Source organism: Agelaius tricolor, unplaced genomic scaffold (assembly GCF_023055355.1).
Source record: "Agelaius tricolor isolate 1412-34295 unplaced genomic scaffold, bAgeTri1.0.p SCAF_54, whole genome shotgun sequence".
Lineage (NCBI taxonomy): Eukaryota > Metazoa > Chordata > Aves > Passeriformes > Icteridae > Agelaius > Agelaius tricolor.
The window spans coordinates 2,122,756-2,142,484 of record NW_027269314.1 but is presented as its reverse complement, the minus strand read 5'-3'; the positions used below and the strand labels follow the sequence as shown (position 1 = coordinate 2,142,484).

Sequence of the window (19,729 nt, the reverse complement as noted above, 5' to 3'; positions counted from 1 at the left end):
ACAAACATCGCTCTCTGGCCAAACATGGTCTGTACATTTTTCTCGCCGTTTCCCTCCTTTCCCCCGCCTCTTGCCCTCCCTTTTTCTCTCCCCGTCTCTGATCTCCCCAGCAGCCGCTCCCTGCAGCCCTCTCCTCCTCCTCCTCCTCCTCCTCCTCCCCCCAGGTCCCGGCCGGCTCATTCCCGGTTTAGAATTCCCCAGCAATTACTCCCTGCCTCTCCTCCAGAGCCGTTACTACCAAAATGTTCTTTCCCAGCTGCCGTCTTAAAGGGAACGTGCGTGTCCGGGTTATCCCGGCCCCGGCAGCTCCCATCCCATCTCCCAGGGGCTGGAGAACAAACGGGTGTCCCCTCCCCGGCAGGGCATGCACCACCAGCTCTCCTCCTCCCGTGCCTCAGTTTCCTCTGGGAGCTCCTGGAGGGGCAGTGGGGAGCAGGGAGGGATCCTGGTTCCAGCTGGGACGGGCCCAGCTCAGCTCCTGGAGGGATCAGCGCAGTGGGAACGGGGAATGTGGGCAGCACTGGAGCCCAGCAGCAGCTCCGAGGGCAGGCAGGGTGATGGCACTGATTGAACCCTGCCCCTGTGCCCCGGGCTGGCAGGGAGCTGCCCCGGGCTCCTGCCAGGACCTGCGCGCTGGAAATGAGCCAGGAGCAGCTTCCTCCAGGCTCCAGCATCATCCTGGATTCCAGCATCATTCCAAGACCCAGCATCCTCCAGGGCTCCAGCATCATCCCATTCCCATTCCCCATTCCTGATTCCAGTGTCAGCCTGGGCTGCAGCAACTTATCAGGCTTCAGCATCATCCCAAGGTCCAGCATCATCCTGGATTCCAGAACATTCCAGCATCATCCCAGGTTCCAAAACCGTCCCAGGCTCCAGCATCATCCTGGGCTCTGCCATTGTCTCAGGCTCCAGCATCATCCCAAACTCCAGCATAATCCTGTGTTCCAGCACTGTCCTGGGCTCCAGCATCATCCCAGGCTCCAATATAATCCATGTTTCAGCATCACCCCAGGCTCCAGCATCTCTCCAGGCTCCAGCACATTCCAAGATCCAGCACCATTTGAGGCTCCAGCACATTCCAAGCTCCAGCATCTCCCCAGGCTCCAGCACATCCCCAGTTCCAACATCATCCTGGGCTCCCGTGACCCCAGGCTCCAGCATCCTCACAGGCCCCAGCATCCTCACAGGTCCCAGCATCCTCACAGGCTCCAGCATCCTCCTGGTTCCCAGCATCCTCACAGGTCCCAGCATCCTCACAGGCTCCAGCATCCTCACAGGTCCCAGCATCCTCACAGGCTCCAGCATCCTCCTGGTTCCCAGCATCCTCACAGGCTCCAGCATCCTCACAGGCTCCAGCATCCTCACAGGTCCCAGCATCCTCACAGGCCCCAGCATCCTCACAGGTCCAAACATCCTCACAGGTCCCAGCATCCTCACAGGCCCCAGCATCCTCACAGGTCCCAGCATCCTCACAGGTCCCAGCATCCTCACAGGCCCCAGCATCCTCACAGGTCCCAGCATCCTCACAGGTCTCAGCATCCTCACAGGCTCCAGCATCCTCACAGGCTCCAGCATCATCCTGGGTCCCAGCATCCTCACAGGTCCCAGCATCCTCACAGGTCTCAGCATCCTCACAGGTCTCAGCATCCTCACAGGCTCCAGCACCATCCAGGGCCCCTCCTGCTCCCTGATCTCCTTCTCCAGCCCCCATGAACAGAGTGCCCCAGTCCCCACAGGGCTGCAGGGAGCATCCCCTCTCAGCCCTGGCTGCAGGTGCAGGGGTGGCCTCTTTGCAGGCCATCCAGCCCAGGCAGTCCCCCAGGGGCTGGGAGGGGCTGCAATGATGGAATTGCAGCTGGGATGACTCTGCCTGGCCAGGCCCCAGCCTGTGACCAGCCCAGGGACCCTGCAGGCCCAGATGGAGTCTGGTTTCACTTTCCACTCCATTGATGAGACAAACCCCAGGGCTCTTTGCAGAGGGCTGAGGGTGTCGAGCTGCTCTTCCCCATTTCCCCCCAGCTCCCATCCTGACCATCCTCCCCACGCATCCTCCCCTGCCTCCATCCCTGCTGGGACTCAGGGAGCACCGAGTTCCCTGGAAATCTCCCAGGCCAGGTCCCAGAGCTCAGCTCCCAGCCCAGCCATCTGCTCAGGCTGCTCCCCCAGGCCCTGAGCTCCCAGGGAAGCTCCCAGAGCCCGGATGTGACGGGGGAACAGGGATGGGGCCTACCAGGGATGCTCCAGGAGGATTTGCTGATGGGATCTGCAGCTGCTGGAGCAGCTGGGCTGCACCAGGGCCTCCCCAGGCAGCCGGTGCCAGCTCTGAGGCTTGAGGAGGTGCCAGCAGAGGCTTGAGGAACACAGCTCCCAAGGGATTGCATCACTTGGCCAACCCCAGCAGGATCCAGAGAGGAACCTCTTACACCCACTGCTCTCTGGAAAAGCATCCCTGGGAGCCAGGAACATCTCTGGGAGCCAGGAGCATCCCTGGGAGCCAGGAGCATCCCTAGGAGCCAGGAACACCCCCTGGGAGCCAGGAACACCCCTGGGAGCCAGGAGCATCCCTAGGAGCCAGGAACACCCCCTGGGAGCCAGGAACACCCCTGGGAGCCAGGAGCATCCCTGGGAGTCAGGAGCATCCCTGGGAGCCAGGAACATCCAGCCAGGAACTCTGCTGGGAATCAGGAAGCAGGGCAGCCAGGCCCAGGGGCCAGGGCAGAGTTTGGGCTGGTTCAGAACAGAACTGGCAGGGTTTGCTCAGTGCAACCACACCTCACACAGGGAGAAGGGGGAAAGAAGGGGAAATGAAGGGGAAATGAAGGGGAAATGAAGGGGAAATGAAGGGGGAAAGAAGGGGGAAAGAAGGGGGAAAGAAGGGGTAAAGGGCTTCCCTGCAGGGAGCAGGGCAGGGAAGTACCCTCAGCACCCTGAACCACTGCGGGCAGCCCAATCCTCCCCTCCCCTCCTTCTCCCAGGGAAGAGTGCTGGGTACAGCCCCGTTCCCATCTCTGGGTACAGCCCCATTTCCATTGCTGGGTCCAGCCCCATTTCCATTGCTGGATACAATCCCCATTTCCATCCCTGGGTCCAGCCCCATTTCCATCTCCGTGTCCAGCCCCATTTCCATCCCTGGATCCAGCCCCATTTCCATCTCTGTGTCCAGCCCCATTTCCATCCCTGGGTCCAGCCCCATTTCCATCTCTGTGTCCAGCCCCATTTCCATCCCTGGGTCCAGCCCCATTTCCATCTCTGTGTCCAGCCCCATTTCCATCCCTGGGTCCAGCCCCATTTCCATCTCCGTGTCCGGCCCCAGTTCCATCTCTGGAGGGCTGGAAAAGCCCCTGGCAGCCCGGGCAGCCCTTGCCCCCATCCCGGGCAGGGCAGGAGGAGCAGCCCCCGGGCGGGGATGGAGGATTCGGGGGTGCCCGGGCTGGAATGCAGCGCCCCATGGGCGCATCCCCGGTTATTTCCAGATCTCTGCTGGAGGGCAGCAGGGGACGGGGCGGGGACTGAACGGACTGAACTGATCCTACAGATGAGCGCCGGCAGCAGCGGGGGCTGTGCCCGTCCCCATCCCTGCCCAAAGCCGCCCCCTCCAGCCCCGCCCGGGCCCCGCTCCCTCCCTGCCTGGCCGGGAACGGGAGCTCCTTGTTCAGCTCCTTGTCCAGCCCGGCCGGGTGGCAGGAGACACCGCAGCCCCGAGCCCCAGAGCCCCTAAAATCCCCTGAAACCCCAAAAACCCCCCGGGTGCCCTTTGCACCCCCGGCACCACCGGGGCACCCATAAATAGAGGAGCAGAAATAATCGTGCCCTGCCACGCGATCCCCGGCTCAAGTGGCTTCAACTTAAATATAGACGGGGCTGGGGCTGCCACGGGAAGGGGACATTTCTGCAGGGAGGGGACATCTCTGCAGGCCAGGGACATCTCTCCAGGCCAGGGACATTTCTGCAGGCTGGGGACATCTCTCCAGGCCAGGGACATCTCTCCAGGCCAGGGACATTTCTGCAGGCTGGGGACATCTCTCCAGGCCAGGGACATCTCTCCAGGCCAGGGACATTTCTGCAGGCCGGGGACATCTCTCCAGGCCGGGGACATCTCTCCAGGCCGGGGACATCTCTCCAGGCCAGGGACATCTCTGCAGGCCAGGGACATCTCTGCAGGCCGAGCACAGCACCCACAGGGGCTCTCGCAGCCTCGGCAGGAGCAGCCAGCCCGGGTTCCCCTGGAAGGGCCAGGGCAGCCCGAAGCCCCTGCCGAGCCCCGCTGGCTCCACCTTTGGCACGGAGGGCTCGCTCGGAGCATCTCAGGTGAGGTGGCCCCGGAGGCCCCTCCCGGCTGCTGCAGCCCAGGGCAAGGGGCCGCGTCCTGGCCAGGGTGGCCACAGACGCCTCATGCAGGGATGTGGGGACAGCGGGGGCGGCAGGGAGGGGGTGACAGCCCTGGCAGGAGATGCCCTCTGCTCCCTGCAGGGCACTGCTCCCAAACCTGCAGCACTTCCCCTTGGCTGCCCTCCCATCCCAGCCAAACCAGGAGCTGATGGATCACCTGAGCTCCTTCCATCCCAAACCAGGAGCTGATGGATCACCTGAGCTCCTCCTGTCCCAAACCAGGAGCTGATGGATCACCTGGGCTCCTCCTGGCCCAAACCAGGAGCTGATGGATCACCTGAGCTCCTTCCATCCCAAACCAGGAGCTGATGGATCACCTGAGCTCCTCCTGTCCCAAACCAGGAGCTGATGGATCACCTGGGCTCCTCCTGGCCCAAACCAGGAGCTGATGGATCACCTGAGCTCCTCCCATCCCAAACCAGGAGCTGATGGATCACCTGAGCTCCTCCTGGCCCAAACCAGGACAGATCACCTCCAGCTCCTCCCGTCCCAAACCAGGAGCTGCCAGGTCACCTCCAGCTCCTCCCTCCGAGCTCTCCAGCTCCCTTCCACTCACCCTGCAGCTTCTGGCCATCCTCCTCCTGTTTAATTAACTCACTGCTGCATCCCCTGCTTTCCTTGTTCATCACCCGAGGCTGGTGATGGATCCTGACACTCACCAAGCTTCTCACGGATCCTGAAATTCCCCAACCTGCCCATGGATCCTGCAGCTCCACACCCTGCCCATGGATCCTGAAATCCACACCCTGCCCATGGATCCTGCAGCTCCACACCCTGCCCATGGATGCTGAATTCCACACCCTGCCCATGGATGCTGCAGCCCAAGGGCTCCATGGTGTCCCACCGGGAAGGCTGTGGGCAGAGGAGGGAGGAGGCAGGAGGGGTTTGGGAGCGCCCTTACCTGCTCCTGCAGGCTGACGGCTCTGCGGGCACGGCCCCCCAGCAGCCAGTGGGGGGTGACCCGCTCTCCGTGGGACAGTGGCCCTGGGGACAGGACAGGAGAGAGGACAAGAGCTGCTGAGCAGAGCCTGGGGGAGCTGCAGCTCTGCACAGCCCCAGCACAGGGACAGAGCTGAGCACCCACCAGAGCCTCCTCACGGGTGTTTCAGGGGATGGACCCAGCCCCAGGCCAGTGCCACCCCCAGTGCCACCCCCAGTGTCACCCCCAGTGCCTCCCCCAGTGTCACCCCCTCACCAGCCCAGCCCCAGGCCAGTGTCACCCCCAGTGTCACCCCCAGTGTCACCCCCAGTGCCACCCCCAGTGCCACCCCCAGTGCCACCCCCAGTGCCTCCCCCAGTGTCACCCCCAGTGTCACCCCCTCCCAGCCCAGCCCCTCAGAGCTGGCCCAGCCATAGTCCTGGAAGCTCCCAGGAGCTTTGCTCCCACCCACACCCCAGAAGAGGGGCCCAAATCCCCCAGATCTGCCCCCTGGAGAAGCAGCTGGCAGGTGGGAGCTGGGGCTGCCCCTGCATCCCTGGAGAGCCCCAGGCCAGGCTGGACACTGGGAGCAGCCTGGGGCGGTGGGAGGTGTCCCTGCATGGCAGGGGTGGCACCGGAGGGGCTCTGAGGTCCCTCCCCACCCAAAGTGCCACATGGCTCTGTGGCTGGTGGGCACTGTGGTTCTGTCACCCCCAGTGCACGCTGTGCCCGGGGCTGGGCTGCAGCAGGAGCTGGGAGGGCCGTGGCTGTCAGGGTTGGTCTGAGCCATCCCAGCCCCCCCGGGCAGGCAGCACAAGCCATTCCTTGGCTCCATCCAAGGCAGACAGACTTTCTAAGATTATTTTTTTCCTAAACAATGTGGCTGGATTTGACTGCAGCGCAGGGAGCAGCCACTGATGACTTAAGCCCGGATGACAACAGAACAAAAAACGAAAATCTGAAGCTCCTGCAGAGAGGGGACGAGGCTGAACAAAAATGTCAAGGGTTGGGCCACCTTGCCAAGCCAAACGTTGTGAGGGAGAGCTTGGGTGGAATCATCTCGCCCAGCGAAGTTATTTACTCGGAGAGTGAAATAGCAGGGCTGAGGGCTCTCTGGTTTTATGGCTTGTTTTGGTTCCTCGTGCGGAGCTCCGGGGCTTTGGCTCGAGGGAAGATGAAGTTATTGGAAAGACAAAGGAAAAACAAAGGCGGAGCTGTGGGCTGGGAATTGCTGCCGGAGCTGGATGGGATCGGGTCACCCCGCCCGGCCACCTCTGTCCCCCGGGAGCGCCCGGCGCTATCGCCCGAGGCATTTAATCAGTGCCATTAAATATAGCCTGGAATCAGATTCCAGGAATAACTGCAGATAAGGGGTGGCACCGTCCCAGCTTCCTTCTCCTCACCTCCTCCCGAGGCGGGAGCCGGGCCCCTCCACCCCGGCCTCGCACGAGCCCATTGTCCGTGGGGAAACTGAGGCACGGGAGCAGCCCCGGCGGGGCTGGTGCCTCCCGTTTCAGAGGCAAGCAATAAACCCCTCTAATTTCAATTCCCACCGGGAGCAGGGCAGGGAGCTGTGCCTGCCCGGCCCCAGCTCTCTCCCACGGCTGGGGAGAGGATGGGACACGAGGGGCTGGGCCGGGCCTCGGCCACGTCCCAAAAATCCCTCGGCTGGGAGATTTAAAGGATGAGATTTAAGTTACGATATTTTAAATTTCCAACTGTTTTGTTTGTAGCTTTTGCTGGGAATCTGAGAGACTCGGAGCACGAGACGGGGCCTCCGAAACCCAACTCAAATAAACCCAAAGGCAGCACAGAAAGGGTTTCCCACACCCCCCTTCTCTGGATTTCCTGGAAAACACTCGCTCCCAGCCCTTTTAGGGAGCGTTGTGGGGAACGGCGCCGCTGTGGGGTTTGGGATGCTGGCACCGCGAGCTGCGGGGCTGGGGGAGCCCCGGGGGAGCCCCGCAGAGCCCGATCCCAGCGGAGCAGGCAGCTTTCCCTTCCTTTCCCTTCTGCTCTCCATCCAAACACAGCTCTGGCCCCACCGCCCTCCCGCTCCCCTCCCAGCTGCTCTCTTGCAGTTGCTGGAAAACTTCTCAGCAGCAGCAGCAGCCGAGAGCCCGGCAAAGCTCGGAAGTGAAAAATGCAGTAAGAAAAAATGTGCTCTGGGTAGAGGAACATCAGCCCTGACTTCTTGGAACGGCTGGGGAAGGAAAGAGGGATGGGGAAGAGGCTACAGGGGGCCGAAGGGAAACGGGCAGCCCCTCTCCTCCTGCGGCTCCCGTTTAAAAAGCGATGGGAGCCTCGGGCAAAGTCTGGATTTCCTCACGGACCGAACGAGCCACGTTTCACGGCAGGACCCGCAGGGCAGCGCAGACCCCGAGCTCCTGCTGAGAGCGGGGCTGGCTGGGGACGGGGGCTCTGAGATCACCGCAGCGCCGGGGCTGAGAGCGGCCCCGTGCCCGTGCCCGGTGCCAGCCCGGTCCCTCCGCGGCCAGCGGGACCCGCGGGGCCGGGCCGGGAGCGCCGGGACTGGAGCGGAGCCGCAGCGCAGGCTCGGGGGGCTCGCCGGGGGCAGCGAGCGCGGCCCGGAGCCCCCACCCCACCCCATCCCATCCTATCCCAATCCCAATCCCATCCCCAGCCCTATCCCACCCCTATCCCAATCCCATCCTCACCCCTATCCCATCCCGATCCCATCCCGATCCCACCCGGTTCCCCCCGGCCCCCAGCCCCCGTTACCTGCCGGCCCCGCCCGGCCCCGCGGGGGGAGCCCCAGCAGGACCCCCAGGAGGGCGAGGCGCAGCCCCCAGCCCGCGGCCGAGCCGCGGCGGGGCCCGGGGGGGCCCGGCCCGGCCATGCCGCCGCTCCCGGGCTGTCACCGCCCCGACTCGAGCCTGCGGCCCGACCTCCTTCTCCTCTTTATGCCGCCGGTCCCTCCCCCGCCGCGGAGCCCCGAGCGCGGCCGGCCCGGCCGGGGGGCGGCGGGGAGGGGGCGGCTTTGTTCGCCCTTATTTATTGCTGTGTTTCTTGGCCCGGCCCGGCCGCTTAATGAGAACCAGACCCGCGGCTCGGCGGCTCCCAGGCTTCCCCCGCCCGCCGCGGCTCCATCCATCATTCATCATTCATCAGCCATCAGCCGTGAGCCATCGGTTCATCCATCATCCATCCATCAGTATGTCCATCCATCCATCCATCCATCCATCCGTCCGTCCGTCCGTCCATCCATCCATCCATTCATCCATCCATCCATCCATCCATCCATCCATCATCCATCCATCCATCCATCATCCATCCATCATCCATCCATCCATTCATCCCTCCATCCATCCATCCATCCATCCATCCATCCATCCATCCATCATCCATCCATCATCCATCCATCCATCCATCCATCCATCCATCCATCATCCATCCATCCATTCATCCCTCCATCCATCCATCCATCATCCATCCATCCATCATCCATCCATCCATCCATCATCCATCCATCCATCCATCCATCATCCATCCATCCATCCATCCATCCATCATCCATCCATCCATCCATCATCCATCCATCATCCATCCATCCATCCATCCATCCATCCATCCATCATCCATCCATCCATCATCCATCCATCATCCATCCATCATCCATCCATCATCCATCATCCATCCATCAATCCATCCATCCATCCATCATCCATCCATCCATCATCCATCCATCCATCCATCCATCCATCCATCCATCATCCATCCATCCATCCATCATCCATCCATCCATCATCCATCCATCCATCATCCATCCATCAATCCATCCATCCATCCATCCATCATCCATCCATCCATCATCCATCCATCCATCCATCCATCCATCATCCATCCATCATCCATCCATCCATCATCCATCCATCATCCATCCATCCATCATCCATCCATCCATCCATCATCCATCCATCCATCCATCATCCATCCATCATCCATCCATCCATCATCCATCCATCCATCCATCCATCCATCCATCATCCATCCATCCATCATCCATCATCCATCCATCCATCCATCATCCATCCATCCATCCATCCATCATCCATCCATCCATCCATCCATCATCCATCCATCATCCATCCATCCATCATCCATCCATCCATCCATCCATCATCCATCCATCCATCCATCCATCATCCATCCATCCATCATCCATCCATCATCCATCCATCCATCATCCATCCATCATCCATCCATCCATCCATCCATCATCCATCCATCATCCATCCATCCATCCATCCATCCATCCATCCATCCATCCATCCATCATCCATCCATCATCCATCCATCATCCATCCATCATCCATCCATCCATCCATCCATCCATCCATCCATCATCCATCCATCCATCCATCCATCATCCATCCATCCATCCATCATCCATCCATCCATCCATCATCCATCCATCCATCATCCATCCATCCATCCATCCATCATCCATCCATCATCCATCCATCCATCATCCATCCATCCATCCATCATCCATCCATCATCCATCCATCCATCCATCCATCCATCCATCCATCCATCATCCATCATCCATCCATCATCCATCCATCCATCCATCCATCCATCATCCATCATCCATCCATCCATCCATCCATCCATCCATCCATATCCCACCCCAGAGACAGCTCTCTGACCCTCAATCTGCTCCGCAGTTGTTGTTATTGTTAATATTAATTATATTGATTATTAACATCAGTACTTTATATTAATTAATATAAATGCTATTAATAAACATTTTAATGCTATTAATAAAAATGCTATTAATTGTAGAATCACAGAGTGGTTTTGAGTGGAAGGGACCTCAAAGCCCACCCAGTGCCACCCCTGCCATGGCAGGGACACCTCCCACTGTCCCAGGCTCTCCAGCCTGGCCTTGCACACTTCCAGGGATGGATTTTATTGACAGCATCCACCCAGACGCACCAGAGCAGGAGCAGGGAGTGTGGGGATGAGGGGATGCACACACTCCCAGCCCTTGGGGTGCCTCCCTGGGGCCAGCCAGCTCTCCCTGCCGCATTCGGGGCCAGGATTCATCAACAGGTATTAAAATCCCAATAGCAATGTTGATTAGCTGTAGTAATTAAAGCTTTGCAAATGATTTTACCCTGAAAACGGGGACAGCTGCCAGCCCCCCTACCCAGAGTGCTCCAGGGACCTGTGGCCCAGGGGGACATCTGGGGACAGGAAGGCACAGGGGCCCTCCCTGGGGTTTCCTGGCACAAAGGACAAACAGACAGAGCAGAGCTGTGGCAGCAGAGTCAGAGCCCTGCTGGCACCAAACACAGCGGGTGCTGGGAGGGGCCCTGGGGTGCACCCTGCAGCTGCAAACATCTGCATGGAGGCGAGGGCTTCCCCATCAGCCTCCAGCCCTCCCCAGGACGGTCAGCGGCACTGAGCTGCCCCTCCTGCCACCACGAGCCCTCCCCAGGCACCTCAGGGAGAAATTCCTCCCTGGGACAGGCTGAGGGCTTGCCACAAGTGCCCAGAGCAGCTGGGGCTGATCCAGTGCCCAAGGCCAGGCTGGACATGGGGCTGGAGCAGCCTGGGACAGTGGGAGGTGTCCCTGCCATGGCAGGGGTGGCACTGGAGGGGATTCCATGGAGTTCTGCCTTTCCTGGGCCTCTCTGCACAGCCCCAGGCCCCCCTGAAGCTTCACCCCACCCTGCAGGTCCTGGGAGAGGACACATGAGAGGAGAAATGCTCCAAAACCCAGCCCTGCCAAGAGGGACTGTGGGAGCGTGGTGGGAACACGAGGGCATGGCTGGGGATCAGCAGCCTGGCACAGCCAGGGACAGCCAGGGACACAAACAGGGCACAGCCAGGGACACATCCCAGGGCACAGCCAGGGACAGACAGGGACAGATCCCAGGGCACAGACAGGACAGACAGGACAGAAACAGGGACAGATCCCAGGGCACAGACAGGGACAGATCCCAGGGCACAGCCAGGGACAAACAGGGACAGATCCCAGGGCACAAACAAGACAGATCCCAGGGCACAGACAGGGACAAACAGGGACACAAACAGGGCACAGACAGGGACAGATCCCAGGGCACAGACAGCACAGACAGGACAGAAATAGGGACAGATCCCAGGGCACAGCCAGGGACAAACAGGGACAGATCCCAGGGCACAAATGGGAGCGGTGTCCCCAGCAGAGCGTGGCCTCGCTGCTCCTCCCTAGAGTGGGACATTTCTCCTCACTGCTCTCCCCTCAGCAGGGCAGCAGTGCCTCTGTTCCCCCAGGAATGTGCCAGGCTGTGGGACAGCCCTGCCCGGGCTGGCAGCAGCAGCTGGGGCTGCTGCAGAGTTATAAATGCCTTTTGTGGGCAGGAGCAGGCGCCGGCCCCATCCCCTGCCACCAGCACAGGCAGCAGCTGCACCCAGCCCGGGGCTGCAGTGAGGCCAGGGCAGCACGCAGGGAGTGCTGGGGACACCCAGAGCTGGGGACACCCAGAGATAGGGACACCCAGAGATGGGGACACCCAGAGATGGGGACACCCAGAGATGGGGACACCCAGAGTTGGGGACACCCAGAGCTGGGGACACCCAGGGATGGGGACACCCAGGGATGGGGACACCCAGGGATGGGGACACCCAGGGATGGGGTCAGCCAGAGATGGGGACACCCAGAGACGGGGACAGCCAGAGATGGGGACACCCAGAGATGGGGACACCCAGAGACGGGGACACCCAGAGACGGGGACACCCAGAGATGGGGTCAGCCAGAGATGGGGACACCCAGAGATGGGGACACCCAGAGTTGGGGACACCCAGAGATGGGGACACTCAGAGCCTGGGGTCACCCAGAGCTGGGGACACAGACAGGAGAGACCCTGGGGCTGTGGCTGCAGGCTGCTGCCCCTCCCAGGCATCTCCTGTCCCCAGCCATGGACATGGGCACAGGAGGGTGACCCTGGGCAGCCACAGCCTGAGGCTTCCTCAGCTCAAACTCCATCACTCCTGGCCTGGCCCAGGTCCCTCTGCAAGGGACACCCTCAGGTGTGACAGTCCCAGAACCAGGGGATTGTTGGGGTGGGAAAGATCTCCAGGATCACCGAGTCCCAGCTGTGCCCGACCACCGCGTGTCCCCAGCCCAGAGCTCTGAGTGCCACCTCCACACCTTACCCGGACTCCTCCCGAGATGGGGACTCCCCTGGGCAGCCCCTGCCAAGCACCTTTGCCATGAGGAAATTTCCCCAATATCCAACCAACCTCCCCTGGCCCGGCCTGAGGCCATTCCCTCTGCTCCTGTCCCTGTTCCCTGGGAGAAGATCCCAAATCCCCCCGGCTGTGCCCTCCTGGCAGGAGCTGTGCAGAGCCACAAGGGCCCCCTGAGCCTCCTTTGCTCCAGGCTGAGCCCCTGCCCAGCTCCCTCAGGGATTCTGCAGCCCCTGCCCAGCTCCTCAGGGATTCTGCAGCCCCTTTCCCAGCTCTGTTCCTGCCCTGGCCATGTTCCCTTCTCCAGTCAAACACCTCTGTGCTGCTCACACAAACCTGGCAGAGTGATGGAGTCTCCCCAGAGCAGATGTGCCCCCAGTGCCATCGCAGGGACAGCTCACAGTGATGTCACACAACTCCTCAGCTGTGTCCTCTCCTCGGTCAGTCCCAGGGGCTCTTCCTTGGCCAGAGGAGGTCAGGGCTGGCTGCTCAGTGGATGAGTCAGGAGGGCTGGCAGGAGCCAGCCAGGACAATTCATGGGATGTTCTGAACCCATCTCAGACTGGGGAGCAGCACAGCCTGGGGGGAACACCTTGGCATCTCTCCAGCATTGGGAAGTTGGATGGAGCCTCTTGGGAAGCAACAGGACAGCAGCACGTGGGCACAGGAACAAAATCAGGCTGGGTTTGCAAAGCCCCTTCTCCCCAGGAAGGCAGGCTCTCCCCAGTGCCTCATCCCCCTGGAATCTGAGCTCCTTCCAGCAGCATTAATCAGCGTGGCTCCCATTTGTCACGCCGAGGTCGCTCACCCTCCCGCAGGGTCCCATTTGGCAGCAGAACTCACTTTATCTGCTGATGTAGGGAGAAAAACATTACTAAAAGCTTGACTTTCAAACCTTGCTCGTGTGAGAGCCGGGCCTTTCCCATTTCCAGCCAGATTCCTGCCCCAGGCTGAATTCCTGCCCCGGCCCAGGCTGACTGCAGCTGGCCCCAGGAGCAGCCAGGGGCTCAGAGAGGCAGCACAAAGGAAACAATATTTTAAAATCTGCTCCACTGGAATAAAGTGGGATCTGCACTAATGAGCAGCCACTCAGGAAGTCGTGTCTTCCTCAGGGAATTGTTTCAAGATTTCAAGAAAAGTGAATTATAAGCCAGGATGCACTCATGGAAAAAATGAGATGGACTTTGGGGAGGGCTGATATAAAGCCCATAATAATTCATAATCCATTTAATTACAGGTGCCAGTGCAGGGGTGGGCCTGCATGGTCTTTAAGGTCCCTGGCAATCCAAACCATCCTGGAATTCTGGAAGAGATTTCCTCACCTGCTTTAGCACAAATCCTTCATCTTCTCCTCTCCAAAGCCTTCCTGTGGTGCTCTCAGTGACAAAACAAATGGGCCAAGAGAAACCCTGGGAGGAGTCCCCAGCAGGCACCCAGGCTGGACAGGCCATGTCCTGGCAGAGGGACAGCAACAGCGACTGCAGATGTGGGAACTTCCTTTTCCAAGGAAATGGGGCACTTGAGCTGTGTTTCACATCAGCACTGCAAGGCATTTCCATGGAAACCCTTCCAGATCCCAGCAATGCCAGAGCGTGTCCCAGACACCCCCCCAAGCCCCTCAGCCCCTGATGGGACAGGGGGTCTCCATGGGAGGGGTTCCAGAAACACCCAAACCTGCTGGAGAGGGGTTCCAGAAACACCCAAACCTGCTGGAGAGGGGTTCTCCATGGGAGAGATTCCAAAACACCCAAACCTGCTGGAGAGGGGTTCCAGAAACACCCAAACCTGCTGGAGAGGGGTTCTCCATGGGAAGGACCCCAAAAGCCCCCACAGGGCTGCCCCCACAGAGGAGGATCAGGACTGATTCCCTCGGGATGGAATTTACAGCACAAAGGAAGAAGGAGTGGAAATGGTCACAAAGGAAGAAATGGGAGGTGCTCCAGAAGGGAAAGAAGCCTCTCATTTTGAAATAAAGCACATTTCAAAGCAGAAAGTGGATTTTTGCACCTCTTTTCCATTTTCTCCTTTTCCATCTCATCCAGGAGGTTTCCCAGCTGCAGGTCAGGCCGTGGACACACATCTGTCCTACACAGCAATCCCTGGGGGTGCTGCTGATCAAAGAGCAGTTCTGAGTAACTGAAAACACAAATCTGCTCCAGCAGTGTTGACAAAAACCAGTCCTGCCCCAATTCCCCTTGCAGAGCCCTGCAGGATTCACCCAGAAGTCTGTGTGCAGTGGATTTGGAGGGGATGACTCCACTCTGGAACAGCACAAGACAAGCACAATTTCCTGAGTGTTTGGAGAACAGTTTGGTGTGCTGGAAGTTTGGTGTGCTGCAAATGTCAACAGCTCCTTCCCAGAGCTGCAAACACCGCAAGGGAGCTCTGCATGCACAGGAGCTGCACCCAGCTGAGGGCAGGGAGAGCCCTGGAGCAGCTCAGGAGCATCCCCAGGGACACATCAGGGCAGGATGGATGGGAACACCCCCAGCAGCAGAGATTCCATCCCCCAAAGGTTTGTGCAGCCGTGCAGTCCCCATCCTTGGAGGGATTTCAGTGCCCTGTGTTTGTTTGTGGCACCTGGGGACACGGCTCAGGCGTGGCCCTGGCAGTGCTGGGGGAGCACTGGGCTGGATCTCAGAGGGGTTTTGGAGCACAAGGCCCTCTGGCTCCTTTCATCTCCTCACTGAAAGCCTAAAGGCACAAATAAGGAGCTGAGTGGCCTTGAACAAGCTCCAGGTGAGGCAGGAGCTCGTTGGGGCTCCAGCACCCCCAGTCTCCTCTCCCAGGGAACAAATCTGTCCTGTGTGTCTCAGGATCCATCAGAGAGCTCAGCCCCAGCACACTCAGCACCCTTGCTTCACACAAAGCTCATTTCCAGCCACAGTACAGAATTCCAGAGGCAAGGCAGCAATTCCATCCCTCCTGATCCCAAGGAAGTGGAATGAGCAAATTGCAGCTCCAGGCCAGGTGGGACAGGGCAGGGGTGGCACTGGATTCCTTCATCCCAAAGCAGGCTGATGCTGTGGTAAACAGGTAAAACTGCATTCTGGGAGGTGGGAAGGTCTGAGAAGAGGAGCCACAGTCTGAGCTGATTTATCCCACCCATGGGATGGTGCTGTCTGTAATCTGCACTTCAAGTTCCATTTCTGAGACCAGACCAGATCAGGGAATCTGGAATGGGTTGGGTTGGAAGGGACCCTAAATCCCACCCAGAGCCACCCCTGCCATGGCAGGGACACCTCCCACTGCCCCAGGCTGCTCCAGCCCCAGTGTCCAGCCTGGCCTTGGGCACTGCCAGGGATCCAGGGGCAGCCCCAGCTGCTCTGGGAATTCCAGCCCAGCCAGGAATTCCTTGCCAAGATCCCAGCCCAATCTCCCCTTTCCCAGTGGGAGCCATTCCCTGGCTCCTGTCCCTGCAGGCCTTGTCCCCAGCCCCTCTGCAGCTCTCCTGGAGCCCCTGCAGGCCCTGCAGGGTCTCTCCAGAACCTTCCACCTCCAGGGGCACCCAGCCCTCCCAGCAGTTTTGGGTGTTCCCTCCCAGCTGTTTTGAGCTCAATTGCCACAAACATCTGAGGCAGAGAGAGCATAGGAAGCCACAGCTCACACCCACTCTGTTTTCCTCAGATGTCTTTTCCTGTTTATCCATCCTATGAACTGAGACTTGAGCTCTTCACAAACCTCCTCTCTGTCCTGCATCTTTTCAGTGGTGCTGGCGCAGGGCACAGCCAGGGACCCTGGCAGGACAAACCATCAAATAAAAAAGGGATTCTCCCAGGAAAGCCCTGAAAGCTCCCACCAGCACCAGAAGTGTCTCTGCTCTGCCCCTCCTGGTCCCTGCACAAACACAGCTGCAGCAGTTATTACAACTCAGCTGTTTTATTGAAGTACAAAACATAACAAGTGAATTTTCTACACTGAGACAGGAATTTAAAAAAATCTAAAAATCCTCGTTAAAACCCATTGAAAATAAATACATAAAACTGCTATTCCAATCAGGGAGTTATAAATATATTACGAACCAAGTTTTTCCAGACTCTGTTTCCTCTGGAAGTGCCTAACACCACTATAAAACCCCAGCTATTTATTTAAAACCCTGACACTCCCCCCAAATCCCTGATTCTTACGCAGGGCAGGACCAGTGAGCACAGAAGGGAGCCAAGAGCACAAAGTGGGGCTGCAGAAGCATTTAGTGCCTTCTCCCTGTGCCAGTGCTGTGTGTGCTCAGCTCAGGCTGGCTGAGGTCAGCTCCAGGACACCTTCTTCCCCAGGACATGGCTGGTGATCTTCTGAGGGAAAAACACAGGGACACGGGTGAGTTCAGTGCCTTGAGAATTAAAAATGCTGAGCACAGGTTCTCTGTGCTCTGAGGGAAAAACACAGGGACACGGGTGAGTTCAGTGCCTTGAGAATTAAAAATGCTGAGCACAGGTTCCCTGCACAGATTGCTCTGGAATCCCACAGGGGGAATACCCATGAGCTGCTGCTCCTTCCAGGAGCTCTCTCCCATTCACTGGGATCACAAACTCGCTCCCCCTCGTGGAGGAGCCTCGGCATTGGAACAAATCTGCCTCTGATAAACTCAGAGCATTCATTTCTGCTTCAGTGGGGCTGGGAGTTCTGATTGCTGCTGCCATCAGATCAGGGTCTGTCCCCACTACAGAGTGCAAAATTCCAGGGCACTCCCTGTCCCCTGATCTGCCTGGGATGATTTTCTGCTCTATTTGAAATTAAAAGCACAAAAGCAAAGGGCTGCTGGGACAGAGCATCAGCCCAGATCCACGTGCACCCTGTGATAAAAATAACTTTGCTATCCTAACAAAGAGAAGTATTGAACAATTTCACAGGTTAAGAATGTCTGTGCACTCCAGCCCAGGGATTTTTATGGCTCCAGTTCCAGGTGGGCCCAGGTTGTTTCCCCCTCACTCAGTGCCAAGAAAACTTCACATTATTCTCTTTTCCCCTCAGTGAGCTGCCCCAAACTGTCCCAGAAATGCCTTGAGACCAGCTCTAGTTTTTGGAGCCATTCCACAGAATCTGTGGTTGGTTTTTAGGCACAATGAGCCTCACTCAGAAGCTGGTGCTCTCAGCCCATCCTCACCAAACCATTCCCTGATTTACAGCAGCTCTTCTGCACCAGCAGGGAGAACTAAAGCACTGCAATTATTTACTGCCATGAATCACCACCTCCCTTCCAATCAAACCCATATTTATGTGCTAAAGTTCTGATCCTATTTCCTCCCTGCTTCCAGCCCACTCTGCCACTCCAAGTCAGAGACTGCCAGAACTCATTAATTCCTCAAACTTTACTGTACCAGCATCTGGAATTCTCAGACCAGAGCAAAAAAATGTCCTGAAAATACCCTGCCCAAGGATAGCAACAAATTAAAGTCTTTCTAGTGGTAAATTCCCCAAATTAGAGTAGGAAGATGTTTTACAGAACACATTACAAGTGCTGACTTTGAAAATCCAATGACTGCTGTTCCCAACAAACAGCCAAGCCTATTACTCCAGCTCTGGAATACTCCAGGAGTTTAACACTAAAACTGGAGTGCAAGTTTAAGGCCCAGAGTTTAAAGAAAAGGGCAGTTTTGGTTTCAGTGCCTGTCCATGCTCAGGGACACTGGTTTATCCCTTCCCAGCCAGGGGTCCTGGCTGAGCAGGGCCAGTGCTGGGCAAACAGAAACTGCTGGAAGCCTCAGAGGGAACCCTCCACCAGGACTGCAAGCTGCAGCCTGCATAAACTAAGGCTGACTCCAGGCTTTGTTAGGCATGGCTGGGGATTCCCTGAGCCAAACCCACAGCCAGGGCACAGGAGAGCAAACCCAGCTCTGGAAGGACACTCGTCCTTCCTGGGATGTGCTCCAAGACCCCTCTGTTCCACCCCAGGCCCTGCACAAGCCCTCGTTTGTATCATTGCACCAGCACCACCTTCTGAGCCATTTTTCCATGGAATGGGAGGATTGCAGGAAAGGAAAGGTGTAGCAGAGCTTGGCTGATGAATGGAACACACCTGGGCACCCCCAGCACCTGGACTGCAGTGCCCTGGGTTGTGAGGTGTGGCTGGGGGTGTGCATTCCTCCTGTCAGAGCTGGGGCAGGTATCTGCTGCTCATGGGGCAGTTTTCTTTATCTCCTCCAGTGCCAATCCTCCCTCCAGGAGATCTCTGCTGTTAATGGACCATTCATTATTAATTATCTGCTGTTCATGGGCCATTAATTATTAGTTATCTTCTGTAAATGGGCCAGTGAGTGTCCCTGCATGGCTGATCCAATTCCATCATCCCATGGGGAGATGCTGTGCCCAGGGGAGGAGCCAAGCATTCCTACCTGGATCCAATCTGAGCTTTGGGACAGCCCAGCAGCCTTTGCCCAGTGCATTGCCAGAGGAGCAGCTTCTGCTGCCCTGCATTGCCAGAGGGAGCCCAGGCCCATCTGCAGCAGCCCTGGAGCTGCAGAGGAAAACTCCCCCCTTGTGCAGGATCCCTGCTCCAGCAGAGCCACAGCTGGCACTGCAGGAGGGCTGAGCCCCCATGGGATGGGGCTGTGCCACCCCCTGACACACAGGGGACAGGGACTGCTCTGACCCTGGCAGGGGTTTGGTTTCTTTTTGTTTGTACTACTGCATTTGTATTTTTAATTTTCCTAGCAATGAACTGTTATTCCTATTGCCACATCTTTGCCTGAGAGCCCCTTAATTTCAAAATTACAATAATTCAGAGGGAGGGGGTTTGCATGTTCCATTTCAGGCAGGCTCCTGCCTTCCTCAGCAGACACCTGGCTTTTCAAACAGACACCCCTCAGCAGATCCCTGTGTCTGGGACTCCCTGAGGGAACGTGGCTCTCCAGAGGGGAGGATTGTCACATACAGGTAAATCTTATTAAAAAAACCCTTATAAAATCAGGCCTCATTACTGTGAGATAAGAATGACAATAGTGAGAATCAATTAGCAAAACAATCTGTTCTTGTGAGAAGACAGTTCACACCTGGGGGGAGGAAAGTTCTACCCCTGTGAAACATTCACTCCCCAGGAGACAAGAATGTGAACACAGCTGGAAAGAGAAAGGTTTGATGGACACCTACACCAGGCATTGCCAGCCACTGAGCTGAGTTTCACTGAACTGCTGACCAGTTAGCTCCAGGCATGGTGCCTTCTGATAACCATACAAATGAAATAAAATATATATTTATATAATAGAATACATAATATATATTGTA

General features: G+C 58.0%; 2 protein-coding genes across 11 annotated transcripts in view; both read right to left on the bottom strand.

The window, feature by feature from the left end:
* Positions 1 to 8,491, bottom strand: part of ADAM33 (ADAM metallopeptidase domain 33) — a 36,312-nt gene extending 27,821 nt beyond the window's left edge. For both annotated transcript variants that reach the window (XM_071455853.1, XM_071455854.1), the window contains exons 1-2: positions 8,054 to 8,491; positions 5,294 to 5,376 (exon numbers count right to left, since the gene is read on the bottom strand). In XM_071455853.1, the coding sequence (XP_071311954.1) occupies positions 5,294 to 5,376; positions 8,054 to 8,171 (201 nt within the window). In that variant the 5' untranslated portion in view covers positions 8,172 to 8,491. The remainder of the gene's footprint in view (positions 1 to 5,293; positions 5,377 to 8,053) is intronic.
* Positions 8,492 to 16,371: 7,880 nt separating this feature from the next.
* ALMS1 (ALMS1 centrosome and basal body associated protein) overlaps positions 16,372 to 19,729 on the bottom strand; it is a 56,080-nt gene continuing 52,722 nt past the window's right edge. For 8 of the 9 annotated variants that reach the window (XM_071455850.1, XM_071455844.1, XM_071455848.1 and 5 more), the window contains one exon: positions 16,372 to 16,800. In XM_071455850.1, the coding sequence (XP_071311951.1) occupies positions 16,756 to 16,800 (45 nt within the window). In that variant the 3' untranslated portion in view covers positions 16,372 to 16,755. The remainder of the gene's footprint in view (positions 16,801 to 19,729) is intronic. The other variant, XM_071455845.1, reaches the window with a different exon arrangement.